Source organism: Mercenaria mercenaria, chromosome 17 (genome assembly GCF_021730395.1).
Source record: "Mercenaria mercenaria strain notata chromosome 17, MADL_Memer_1, whole genome shotgun sequence".
NCBI lineage: Eukaryota > Metazoa > Mollusca > Bivalvia > Venerida > Veneridae > Mercenaria > Mercenaria mercenaria.
In genome coordinates, this window is record NC_069377.1 from 17,071,528 (window position 1) to 17,086,093 (window position 14,566).

Consider the following 14,566-nt stretch of genomic DNA (forward strand, 5'->3'; position numbering starts at 1 on the left):
CATGATTTGAACAACTTCAGTAGAGGTCCACTAGGCAATGCTACATGTCAATTATCTAAGCTCTAGGGCTTCTGGTTTTTGAGAAGAAGATGTTTTAAGATTTTTCCTATGTAAAATCAAGTGACCCCTGGGGCGGGGTCAATTTTGACCCCAAGGGTCATGATTTGAACAAATTTGGTAGAGGTCCACTAGGCAATGCTTCACACCAAATATCTAAGCTCTAGGGATCCTGGTTTTTGAGAAGAAGATTTTTAAAGTTTTTCCTTTCGGTTGCCATGGCAACCAGAGTTCTGCATGGAATTCAATTCTTTGAATAATTCTGAAAGGGGGCCACCCAAGGATCATTCCTGTGAAGTTTGGTGTAATTCTGCCCAGTGGTTTTCAAGAAGATTTTTTTTTAAATTGTTGACGCACGACGGACATCAAGCAGTCACTAAAGCTCACCTTGTCACTTTGTGACAAGTGAGCTAAAAACACATTTTCAGCGGTTTAACAAAAAAGTCGACTCAACTTGCAACATTTCCGCAATTTATGTAAACATTTTTATTCAATATACATTCTTTCCACTGAAAGATGAAACACTGTACAATAACAAGAGTAATGCCACTTAAAAACTTGTTCCTTTGGTCAATTTTAACAGTAATTTCACCATTTTATACATACACTTGAACCCCCTACTCTTAATGAAATTTAAAAGCATGATCAAGGCTGCAAATTCAAAGGGAAGATACAAGACAAAAATAATTTTAATGTGCAAAAATAACAAACAAGAGCGTCATGATGACCCTGGCTCGCTCAGCTGAGTTATATGAGCCACATGTTTCAAATGGCAAACTGATGCTAAAATATTAAGAAAGTAGGTCACATTCATAGTCACTGAAAGTCAGTTTTAAAATCGGAGTGCAAAACTGTACATGTTATCCAAATTTCAAGGCTGTATCTTAAAAACCAAGAGGGCCATGATGGCCCTATATCGCTCACCTGTTATCACTGCACTTGAGGACAAGAAGGTCCTCAGAAAAAATATCTAAGTCCAAAGGACAGGAACAACAAAGGGAAGAAATTTAACCAAAAAGAAAAAAAAATTCTTACAAGGTACAGATATGTCAAAATACACCTAAACATTGGAGGTACCATCCATGTTGTACCACAGAAAAGTGGTCTCAGTTTTTCCCTACAGCCAATAATAAACAAGAGGACCATGATGGTCCTGAATCGCTCACCTCTTCCCACATGACCCAGTTTTGAGTATGACGTCGTTTTTTCTATTATTTGACATAGTGACCTAGTTTTTGAGCTCATGTGACCCAGTTTTGAACTTGACCTAGATATTATCAAGATAAAAATTCAGACCAATTTTCATGAAGATCCATTGAAAAATATGGTCTCAAGAGAGGTCACAAGGTTTTTCTATTATCTGACCTATTGACCTAGTTTTTGAAGGTACGTGACCCTGTTTTGATCTTTATCTAGATATCATCAAGGTGAACATTCTCACTAATTTTCATGAAGATCTCATGAAAAATATGGCCTCTAGAGAGGTCACAAGGTTTTTCTATTTTTATACCTACTGGCCTAGTTTTTGACCGCATGTGACCCAGTTTCAAAATTGACCTAGATATCATCAAGGTGAACATTCAGATCAATTTTCATGAAGATCCATTGAAAAATATGGCCTCTAGAGAGGTCAAAAGATTTTAATAATTTTAGACCTTCTGACCTAGTTTTTGTCCGCAGTTGACCCAGTTTCAAACTTGACCTAGATATCATCAAGATGAACATTCAGACCAACTTTCATACAGATCCCATGAAAAGTATGGCCTCTAGAGAGGTCACAAGGTTTTTTTATTCTTTGACCTACTGACCTAGTTTTTTAAGACACGTGACCCAGTTTCGAACCTGACCTAGATATCATCAAGGTGAACATTCTGACCAATTTTTATGGAGATCCATTCACAAGTATGGCCTCTAGAGAGGTCACAATGTTTTTCTATTTTTAGACCTACTGACCTAGTTTTTGACCACACATAACCCTGTTTCGAACTTGACCTAGATATCATCAAGATGAACATTCAGACCAATTTTCATACAGATCCCATGAAAATTATGGCCTTTAGAGAGGTCACAAGGTTTTTCTATTATTTGACCTACTGACCTAGTTTTTGATGGCACGTGACCCACTTTCAAACTTGATCTAGATATCATCAAGATGAACATTCAGACCAACTTTCATACAGATCCCATGAAAAATATGGCCTCTAGAGAGGTCACAAGGTTTTTCTATTATTTGACCTACTGACCTAGTTTTTGAAGGCACATGACCCACTTTCGAACTTGACCTAGATATCATCAAGGTGAACATTCTGACCAATTTTCATGAAGATCTCATGAAATATATGGCCTCTAGAGAGGTCACAAGGTTTTTCTATTTTTAGACCTACTGACCTAGTTTTTGACCGCATGTGACCCAGTTTCGAACCTGACCTAGATATCATCAAGATGAACATTCAGACCAACTTTCATACAGATCCCATGAAAAATATGGCCTTTAGAGAGGTCACAAGGTTTTTCTATTATCTAACCTACTGACCTAGTTTTTGATGGCACGTGATCCAGTTTCGAACATGACCTAGATATCATCAAGGTGAACGTTCTGACCAATTTTCATGAAGATCTTGTGAAATATATGGCCTCTAGAGAGGTCACAAGCTTTTTCTATTTTTAGACCTACTGACCTAGTTTTTGAAGGCACGTGACCCAGTTTCGAACTTGACCTAGATATCATCAAGGTGAACATTCTGACCAATTTCCATGAAGATCTTATGAAATATATGGCCTCTAGAGAGGTCACAAGGTTTTTCTATTTTTATACCTACTGACCTAGTTTTTGACGGCATGTGACCCAGTTTCGAACTTGACCTAGATATCATCAAGATGAACATTCTGACCAATTTTCATAAAGATCTTGTGAAATATATGGCCTCTAGAGAGGTCACAAGGTTTTTCTATTTTTAGACCTACTGACCTAGTTTTTGATGGCACGTGACCCATTTTCCCAAACTTGACCTAGATATCATCAAGATGAACATTCTGACCAACTTTCATAAAGATCCCATGAAAAATGTGACCTCTAGAGTGGTCACAAGCAAAAGTTTACGGACGGACGGACGCACGGACGGACGGACGCACGGACGGACGGACGACGGACACCGCGCGATCACAAAAGCTCACCTTGTCACTTTGTGACAGGTGAGCTAAAAAGTTACTAAAAATAAGCTATTTATAGTAACGTAAAAGGGAAGTAATTAAAAAAAAATTTATTGACGTGAACAAAAGAAGGATCTGCCAAAAAAATCTGTTGACATAAATGAAATTTCAGATCAGTATCTTCATTAGTTACGGAGATATACCCATTTTAATTTGAAATAAAGGGAGGTAATTTGACATAAAATCAGTCCATAGTTATCTACCCTGATTGGCTCAGTCCAACTAATGACAATAATGAAATTTCAAATAAGTCCTATAAGTACTTACTGATATAAATCCATTTTGATTACAATCAGGGGAGGTAATCAGATATAAAATAACTCTGGAACCTACAATTGGATCTGATTTGTCATGGAATCCAAGATTTATTGTTGCTGAAGATATTTTGGAAGTTTGTATCAAATAAAACCATAAATGAAGTATCTATATGGCTGCAAAGCCAAAATAGTCAATTTTGGACCTTTAAGGGGCCATAACTCTGGAACCCATGATGGAATCTGGCCAGTTCAAGAAAGGAACCAAGATTTTGTGGTAATACAAGTTGTGTGCAAGTTTGGTTAAAAACAAATCATAAATGAAGCTGCTATTGTGCAGACAAGGTCAAAATAGCTAATTTTGGCCCTTTCAGGGGCCATAACTCTGGAACCCATTAAGGGATCTGGCCGGTTTAAAAAAGGAACCGAGATCTTATGGTGACACAAGTTTTGAGCAAGTTTGATTAAATTCAAATCATAAATGAAGCTGCTATTGTGCAGACAAGGTCAAAACAGCTAATTTTGGCCCTTTCAGGGGCGATAACTCTGGAACCCATAAAGGAATTTCGCCAGTTGAAGAAAGGAACCAAGATCTTATGGTGATACAAGTTGTGTGCAAGTTTGGTTAAAATACAACCATAAATGAAGATGCTATTGTGCAGACAAGGTCAAAATAGCTAATTTTGGCCCTTTCAGGAGCCATAACTCTGGAACCCATAAGGAATCTGGCCAGTTCAATAAAGGAACCAAGATCTTATGGTGATACAACTTGTGTGCCAGTTTGGTAAAAATCAAGTTATAAATAAAGCTGCTATTGTGCAGACAAGGTCAAAATAGCTAATTTTGGCCCTTTCAGGAGCCATAACTCTGGAACCCATAATGGGATCTGGCCAGTTCAAGAAAGGAACCGAGATCTTATGGTGGTACAAGTTGTGTGCAAGTTTGGTTAAAATAAAATCATAAATGAAACCACTATCGTGCAGACAAGAAATTGTTGACGCACCGACGGACGCACGGACTGACGACGGACGAAGGGTGATCACAAAAGCTCACCTTGTCACTATGTGACAGGTGAGCTAACAAGAAAGTAGGTCAGTAGGTCAAGGTCACAGTAAGGTGACCCCTGATCACTTGCGGTCATCAGGTAATTATAATTAAACAGTCTAGGAAATATGATCTGATAATTTTTTAAATATTTTTTCTATATAACTCATAAATCAAGTGACCCCCAGGGCGGGGCCTCTTTTCACCCCAGGGGCATAATTTGAACAATCATATTAGAGATCCACTAGACAATGCTACATACCAAATATCAAAAGCCTAGGCCATGAACTTTCAGGCATGAAGATTTTTAAAGTTTTATCCTATATAAGTCTATGTAAAACTTGAGACCCCCAATGGCAGGGCCTCTTTTCACCCCAGGGTAAGAATTTGAACAATATTGGTAGAGGACAACAAGGCAATGCTACACACCAAATATCAAAGGCCTAGGTCTTGTGGTTTTAGACAAGAAGATTTTTAAAGTTTTTTCCTATATAAGTCTATGTAAAACTTGGGACCCCTGGGGCGGGGCCTCTTTTCACCCCAGGGGCACAATTTGAATTATCTTCACAGAGGACCATTAGACGATGTAACAAGCCAAATATCAATGCTCTACCCCTTGCGGTTTTGGACAAGAAGATTTTTAAAGTTTTTCCTTTCGGTTGCCATAACAACCAGATTTCTGCATGGAATTCAATTCTTCGAACAATTTTGAAGTTTGGTGTAATTCTGCCCACTGGTTTCCAAGAAGAAGATTTTTTTAGAAAATGCTGACACTGAGCAGTCACAAAAGCTCACCATGAGCCTTTGGCTCAGATGAGCTAAAAAAATACTTTTTAGGTAAACAAATTTGTCTGAGCAGTGGAATTCTGGTTGAAATGGCAGAAATGGCAAACAAACAAAATTTTCATTTAGGCATTACAACAAGGTATGTGAAACTGCATTCATTTATCATTCTCTGTTACATAATGTATGTAAACACTAGCACTATAAAATACAACTTCTACAAATAATGCTTTTCACATTTTTGTACTCTGTCTGTTTATATGATTATCACAAGCAATTTGCTGGACGGATATTGCACATTTACTTCCTTAGCTTGGTAAGGCTAGTTCCTTGGTTATTCATCCCAACTCGAGCTCGTCTATATTGAGATGACAAATTTCTGCACTGTCTTCACCTAGGGATCTTTTCAATGCAAACCGTGGACTGAAAATATGAATATAAAGTACGGTTAACCGAAAAATCACTCTGAAATATTAGAATTTTATGCCTTTGAAAGGCGAAAATATTTCGGATGACTGATCTATGCACAACTTTATAATTCAAATATAATGTAAGCAGTTTAATCTATTTAACACAATAACTACTAAACTCGCTTTCTTGTTAAAAAATATATTTAATGTTAACAAATGACATTCAATTTAAGATGTAAAATTGAGCTAAGTTTGCTAGACTGTTAAAACAGAATGGCCACGTTAAAAATGAAAGTCATCATAAACTTTGAATTTTCAACATGTGAAAAATAACTTTTGCAGAAGAGTTACTTCATGAATACAAGTTTTAGTTAGGCTGCATTTCCTGTCAACTGTCTTACTTTCAAGATACAAAAACAATGAAAAGACCTCAACCATATTTATGTGATAAGCTATAATCTATTATTTGTTGAAACACTGCCTCTGTGAAACAAACATTACAGCCAATTAAAAACAGAAACTCTATACAAGTCAAAGTTACAGCATAAACAAGAACTGATAATTGTAACATTTTACCCCTCAGTGCAACCTTGACCTGTGAGACCTTCCAGATACAGTAGAAGTTAAAGTATAACTTAAATTAGTGTGACAGATGACAAACATTTTAAACCAATATGCTTCGTAAGTCTATAAAAGTGGGGTGAAAAAATACATACAGGCAATTGCAAAGCTACTAAACCCAAGCTCCACCACTAAAAATGGGTGATAAGGAAAGGAGCTGTTGGCATTTCACTATAGACCAAGTAGATGAAGATCCATCAAGCTGTTAGTGAAAAGAAGTTATCTAAATGTTTCTACTTTTAGCTCTAGCAGACCCTAAAAAGGCCAAGCTGAAACAAACTTGACAGAGGACAATGCCAGGACGATACTAAGTTTGTTGCAATTCTGACCAGCAGCTTCACAGGAGATGTCATCTGAAGAAAAGTATGGACAGACAGATGACAGACAGACAGTGATTGATCAGGTGAGTTAAAAATATTGCTAAATGCATGTCAAAGTTATTGCCTAAACCAGACTTTATGTGACTCTGGACCTCCCTGTGTGACCTTGACCTTTGACTAAAAGGCCTGGGGTTTTCGGGTGACACTCTGTACCACTAAGGCAGTTCCAGGTACAGTAGAAGTTGATTACATAAATTAGTGTGACAGATGACAAACTGTTCAAACACTATATAGGTCTTGGGTCTTTTAAAAAGGTTTGAAACATGAGCTTGTAGAACATGAAATGTTAGGGGCATAAAAAGCAAAATTTAAAGATTACTTTGGGGGTTGGGACTTGTGAATACCTACCTACATCCCAAGATTCAAGCTGATACCTTGAATGGTTAATAAGTTATGCTCCAGACACTAAATATATTGGAGAGATTTGACATTTTGGCTCACTTGTAATCTAGACATAAAATCTGCAGACCAGGTTTATATTCTCTACACATCATATCATCACAACCTACCTATATGCCAAGTTTGAAGTCAATACCTTGCATGGTTATTTAGTTATGTCCAGACACAAAATATGATGGACAGTTTTGACTTTATAGCTTAACTGACATACAGAATGCTTTGCACATTGTTTCATGGCAATCTACCTACATGCCAAGTTTAAAATCAATATCTTTAATGGTTATAAAGTTATGCTTTGGACACGAATTATGATGGACAGACAGATGCACGGGTCATTATATGATATATCCCATTTTTCTAAAACGAGCGTATAAAAAGATTGCTGTCAAAATTACAGGCTTGACAAGCTCCAACATGTCCTTTGACCCCTATATGTGACAGTAACCTTTCATACTGGGACCTCAGGTTTTCACCCAACACTCCATCTGACTGGCGATAATGTGTGCGTGTGTGTTGGGGGGGGGGGGGGGGGGGGGGGAAAAGGGGGGGGGGGGGTGGTGGCATGATTGCCCTTAATTCCTTAATTGCTCACCCGAGTTATGCTGATTGCTTGAACAGTTATGGTAGATGGTAAGGCCGCACCAAACTGAAAAGTTGTTCATTGGATTTTTTCTGAAAAAACTGAGGCGGCGAGTGAAAAAAAAAAAGTGTTTTTTTTCTTTTTGAGAAAATCAGGAGTGAGCCAAGAGCGAAGAGAAACATTGTCTTGTTTTGGCTCTCAATTAACTAATGAAAACCTTAAAATACAGTTGAACTTAGATGGCTCGAACTCAAGGGTCTCATGGGAATCAGTTCGAGTTTTCCGTTGTTCGAGTCATCCAAAAGGCGGCCATTTTGAATTTGGGAATTCAAGGGCATGATGTGTTACAAACCTTACGTCGTAATATATTGTCATATTGTACCTAAATGTGTGTACGATACGATGACCAGATAAATAAACAAGAGGGCCAAGATGGCCCTAGGTCGCTCACCTAAGAAACACACCATAACAGTGTAAAACATGTTTGACCTAGTGATTTCATGGAAACAAATATTCTGACCAATTTTCATTAAGATTGGACCAAAAAATTGGTCTCTTGTGATAAAACAAGCATTTTCTTAGATATGACCTAGTTTTTGACCCTAGATGACCCATGTTCAAACTCGACCTAGATTTTATCAAGGCAATCATTCTGACCAAAATTCATGAAGATCAATTGAAAAATACAGCCTCTATCACATACACAAGTTTTTACTTTGATTTGACCAAGTGACCTAATTTTTGACCTCAGATGACCCATATTCAAATTCGACCTAGATTTCATTAAGGCAATCATCCTGACCAAATTTCATAAAAATCAACTGAAAAAAACAGTCTCTATCGCATACACAAGATTTTTCTTTAATTTGACCTAGTGACCTAGTTTTTGACCTCAGATAACCAATATTCAAACTTGATCTAGATTTCATCAAGGCAATCACTCTGACCAAATTTCATGAAGATCAATTGAAAACTACATCCTCTATTGCATACACAATGTTTTTCTTCGATTTGAACTAGTGACCTAGTTTTTGACCCCAGATGACCCATTTTCGAACTCGGCCTAGATTTTATCAAGGTAATAATTCTGGCTAAATTTCATGAAGATCAGTTGAAAAATACAGCCTCTAACGCATACACAAGGTTTTTCCTTGATTTGACCTAGTGACCTAGTTTTTGACCCCAGATGATCCATTTTCGAACTCTGCCTAGATTTCATCAAGGTTATCATTCTGACCAAAATTCATGAAGATCAATTGAAAAATACCGCCTCTATCGCATACACAAGGTTTTTCTTTGATTTGACCTAGTGACCTAGTTTTTGACCCGAGATGACCCATTTTCGAACTCGGCCTAGATTTCATTAAGGCAATCATTCTGACCAATATTCATGAAGATCAATTGAAAAATACACCCTCTATTGCATACACAAGGTTTTTCTTTGATTTGACCTAGTGACCTAGTTTTTGACCCGAGATGACCCACTTTCAAACTCAGCCTAGATTTCATCAAGGTTATCATTCTGACCAATATTCATGAAGAATAATTGAAAAATACAGCCTCTATCGCATACACAAGCTAAATGTTGACAGACGACAGACAGAAAGACGACGGACGCCGTACATCGAGCGATCAGAAAAACTCAGGTGAGCTAAAAACGAACGCTGAAATATTCTTTATTATTTATTTTCAAACATGACAAAATAGAAAATAGATACGAAAAAACACAGATAAAACACTAACATAATTATAAGAATTTGGTGAAGACAGCATCAAATAGAAAGACATGAATAGCAAACCTTTATGAATCATAGTCCAGTACAAATATTATCAAATATAAACACGTTAAAACACAAACAATTAATTCACAGACATGTACACAGAAATATTTAAGAACAGTACTAAATGACGTCACATGTAGACATAGGCTATAAATAGACACATGAAATAGGGCATAAGTCAGTTTACTCGCAATACCGACCAAATTTAGCGTAACCCTCTTTGATCGACTCTGACTTTTTTTATCCAGCCAGAGAGCATGTTTTTTAGAACATCAAATATTTTAGCGGTTTCTGTTTTTGATTTCAGACTTTTTTCACATTCGATGATGGCGTTATATTTTGTTTCTAAAGTTTTTGGATCTAATTTTCGTGTTGTTCCTTACATTCCAGTAGCCGACTTAGCTATCCCTCCGTTCCGGGTCCTTTACTAACGATCTTGGTAGAAGGTCACACAAGGACCATTAGCATAAAATCATTCTAAAATCAGGCCAGCAGTTTCACACAAGAAAATTTTCAAAGTTTCCACTATATACATATAGGAAAAAGTGACCATGCCCTCTGGCAGCCATGTTTTTTGACAAATCTTATAATTTGAACAATCTTGGCAGAAGGTCACATATTGTGTAAAATTGTTTTAAAAATCGGGCTAGCAGTTTCACACAAGAAGATTTTTGAAGTTTCCACTATATGAATATAGGGAAAATATACCACGCCCTCTGGCGGCCATGTTTTTAGAAGAATCAAAATAATTTGAACAATCTTGGTAGTAGGTCACAAAAGGACTATTTGTGTAAAATTATTTTAAAATTGGGCCAGCAGTTTCACACAAGATGATTTTTTAAATTTCCACTAAATACATACAGGGAAAAGTGACTAAATAGGCGACCATGTTTTTTGACAAATCAGTATATTTTGAACAATCTTGGTACAGGGTGACATTAGGATCATTTGCGTGAAATTATTTCAAAATCAGACCATCAGTTTAGGAGGAGATGTCCTTTGAAGATTTTTCTATTTTTAGCTCTGGCGGCCAGTATGTGCAAGCAAGCAGAATTGGTAGAGGACCTTTTAAGGAACATCTATGCCAAGTTTCATCAAAATCCATTCAGTGGTTTTGGAGGAGATGTCTTTTAAACACAACTGTTGATGACGGATGGACGCACGCACACACGATGGATGACAGACACAGCGTGATCACACTTTGTGCTGGTGAGCTAATAAAAACTAACACATATCAGAGTTTGACAATTCTTTGGAAACTAATTAAGAAACTAATTTCCAGATTAACCAAAACAAAACAAACTGAAAAACTGTTAAAACATGACTGTGTAAAACAAGTCTTTGAATAGGAAGATATAATACCAACCTAAAACTGGTGTTTTCTGTAATTTAATTAAGATATTAAACAAGAGTGCCAGAATGTCACAATATACGCCCGTCACAGCAAATTTCTTTACTCTAGCACCTGTATTTGCAAATGGAATTTTAATTTTGTGGTTGTTTAGTAATCATTGTAAGTCATTTGTTTTTCTAAGTCCACAAAAAAACTCCTTACCAGGTAGAGATACCTTAAAATACACCTAAAATTTGAAAGTAACATCTATGTTGTACCACAGAAAAGTGGTCTTGTTTTTTCCCTACCGTCAATTATAAAAAAGTTACAATATAAGTTATTTATAGTAACAACTAAGGGAAGATAATCTTAAAAAAAAAAATCCAAATTTTTTTTTAAGTCCACACAAAAATTTTTACCAGGTAGAGATTGGTCAAAATACACCTCATAATTGGATGTAGCATGCATGTTGTACTACAGAAAAGTGGTCTCGATTTTTCCCTACGACTAGTAATGAAAAAGTTACAATATAAGCTATTTATAGTAACAACAAAGGGAAGTAATTCTAAAGAAGGGAACTGCGCATGACACTTCGTCTCATGATGGTGTATAATTGTGCCAAGTTACATCAAAATCCCTCCATGCATGAAGAAGAAATGCTTCGGACAAAGTCATTCTTGTATCTGACCTTTGGCCTCTAAGTGTGACCCTGACCTTTGACCTAGGGACCTGGTTCTTGCGCACGACACTCCGCCTCGTGGTGGTGAACATTTGTGCAAAGTTATATCAAAATCCCTCTATGCATGAAAAAGAAATGCTCCGGACAAGGTTTTCATTCTTGTATCCTTTGACCTCTAAGTGTGACCTTGACCTTAGACCTAGGGACCTGGTTCTTGCGCATGACACTCCGCCTCATGGTGGTGAACATTTGTGCCAAGTTATATCAAAATCCCTCCATGCATGAAGAAGATATGCTCCGGACAAAGTCATTTTTGAATTTGACCTTTGACCTCTAAGTGTGACCTTGACCTTACACCTAGGGACCTGGCTTTTGCGCATGACACTCCGTCTCATGATGGTGAACAAATGTGCCAAGTTTCATCAAAATCCCTTCATGCATGTAGAAGATATGCTCCGGACAAAGTCTGTGGACGCCGCCCGCCCGCCCGTCCGCCAAGGGCGTTCCCATAATACGTCCCGTTTTTCAAACGGGCGTATAAAAACAGCAACTTAAAATGTCTTTAAGAAAAGTAATATTGTTGTTTGTTTTCCTATATCAAACCAACAAAGTTCAGGCCATATAGTGACCCTTCACCTTATATGGTGGAGAAAGACTCAGGGTCTCCCTCAGGCATACATTCATTCTCAAATTTATTGGGATATTGATGTTCCATCTTAGATTTCAAAATGGTAGCCTGATAAATGGAATTTTTGGAGACATTTGATTTGTTAACAATCTTCCTCACTTTTCGAAACAAACAAGAGCTTTCACCATTAGTGACAAATGCCCCCCAAGTGTACCTAAAAATGCTACAGTTGTCTGCGCAAAATATGCCAGAATAGTTTAGGTATGATTCATTTTGTGACCTTGACCTGAGAGACCATTTGTGTCAATTATTTTCAAATACCTTGATAAATGCCAGAGTTATAAACTAGACAAGAAAAAGACCATGTTAAACTTTGACTTCTATGTGTGACCTTGACCTTGGAGCTAGGGGTCAGGGTCTTGCGCAAGACAAGTCATCCCATTATAGGGAATATCTATTCAAAGTAATTTTAAAATCCCTTCATCGATGGCAGAGCTATGGACCAGACAAGAAACAAATCATGTTAATCTTTAACCTCTAAGTGACCTTGACCTTAGAACTAAGTGGATCTTGCGCATGACATGTCATCCCATTATGGGGAACATTTAAGCCAAGTAATTTCAAAATCCCTTGATGAATGGCAGTTATGAACCAGACACCAAACAGACCCTGTAAACCTTTGACTTTTAAGTGTGACCTTGACTTTAGAGCTAGGGGTCTGGACCTTGCACATGACGCATCATCTCATTATGGGGAACATTTATGCAAAGTTATTTCATTATCTCTTTATGGATGGCAGAGTTATGGACTGGACACGAAACAGACCCTGTTTGACTTTTGACCTCTGAGTGTGACCTTGACTCACGGACACACATAAAAAGAGCAGTAACACTCATAAAACAAGAGCTTGTCGAACACAAAAAGCCCCCCTTGATGCATTCAGTAATTGCACAAGGAACAGAACTTATTTGGTCACTTTGCACTGGATGTTTGACGTACAGACCTCAAATCAATAATTATGGGTCATAAGTAAACTCTGTATCAAATGTGATCTTAGACCAAAGCATTCTCCAGTTATCTGGCAAAAAAAAGTTCTACTGTTCTGGGTCAATGTGATCTTGACCTTTGACCTACTGACCTCAAAATCCATAGAGGTCATCTGCTGGTCATGACAATCCTCCCTATAAGGTTTCGTGATCCTAGGTCTAAGCATTCTCAAGTTATAGTCCAGAAACTGTGTAATTGTTCCGGGTCACTGTGTCCTTGACCTTTAGCAGACTGACCTCAAAATCAATAGGGGTCATCAGCTGGCCATGACCATCCTCCCTATCTACTTTCATGATCCTAGGTATAAGCGATCTTCAGTTATCATCTGGAAACCATTTAACACTGTGACCTTGACCTATGACCTACTGACCTCAAAATCAATAAGGGTCATCTGCTGGTCAAGGCCAACCTCCCTATCAACTTTCATGATCCTAGGCCCATGCATTCTTGAGTTATCATCTGGAAACCGTTTAACTGTTCCGGGTCACTGTGGCCTTGACCTTTGACCAACTGACCTCAAAATCAATAAGGGTCATCTACTGGTCATGACCAACCTCCCTATTAACTTTCATCATCCTAGGCCCAAGCGTTCTTGAGTTATCATCCGGAAACCATTTAACTGTTCTGGGTCACTGTGACCTTGACCTTTAAGCAACTGACCTCAAAATCTATACGGGTCATCTGCTGGTCATGACCAAAGCATTCTCCAGTTATCTGGCAAAAAAAAGTTCTACTGTTCTGGGTCAATGTGATCTTGACCTTTGATCTACTGACCTCAAAATCCATAGAGGTCATCTGCTGGTCATGACTATCCTCCCTATCAACTTTCATGATCCTAGGCCTAAGTGTTCTTGAGTTATCATCCGGAAACGGTTTAATTGTTCAAGGTCGCTGTGACCTTGACCTTTGACTAACTGACCTCAAAATCAATAGGGGTCATCTGCTGGTCATGACCAACCTCTCTATCAAATTTCATGATCCTAGGCCCAAGCATTCTTGAGTTATCATCCGGAAAGCAATTGGTCTATGGACCGACCGACATCTGCAAATAATATACCCCACCTTCTTTGAAGGGGGGCATAAAATCAAATGCCAGCACAAGATGTCCGTAAGACAGCGCGCTCGACTCTTCTCGGTGCTTGACTCTGAATTAGAGCTTTGCCAGTGCAAACTTTATAAAACTTTAACCAAAAAAAAAATTAACCAAAAATTCTAAGTTAAAAAAGGGCAAAATTCACACTAGAGTTATGGGGATTGTTTCTCCTGGTGCAGACTTTGATAGTTAATAACTATATTTAGTTTCAAGCCAATAGCTTTGATAGTAACAGAGATATCTGACTTTATAAAAACTTTAACCAAA

At 37.7% G+C, this 14,566-nt stretch overlaps 1 protein-coding gene across 3 annotated transcripts in view; it reads right to left on the minus strand.

Annotated features, from left to right (window-relative positions):
• Positions 1-728: 728 nt before the first annotated feature.
• The window catches only part of LOC123537615 (serine/threonine-protein kinase Nek4-like), a 157,278-nt gene continuing 143,440 nt past the window's right edge, over positions 729-14,566 (minus strand). For 2 of the 3 annotated variants that reach the window (XM_053529204.1, XM_053529205.1), the window contains one exon: positions 729-5,771. In XM_053529204.1, coding sequence (XP_053385179.1) covers positions 5,687-5,771 — 85 coding nt within the window. In that variant the 3' untranslated portion in view covers positions 729-5,686. Of the gene's footprint in view, positions 5,772-10,885; positions 10,902-14,566 lie in introns of all 3 variants that reach the window. The other variant, XM_053529206.1, reaches the window with a different exon arrangement.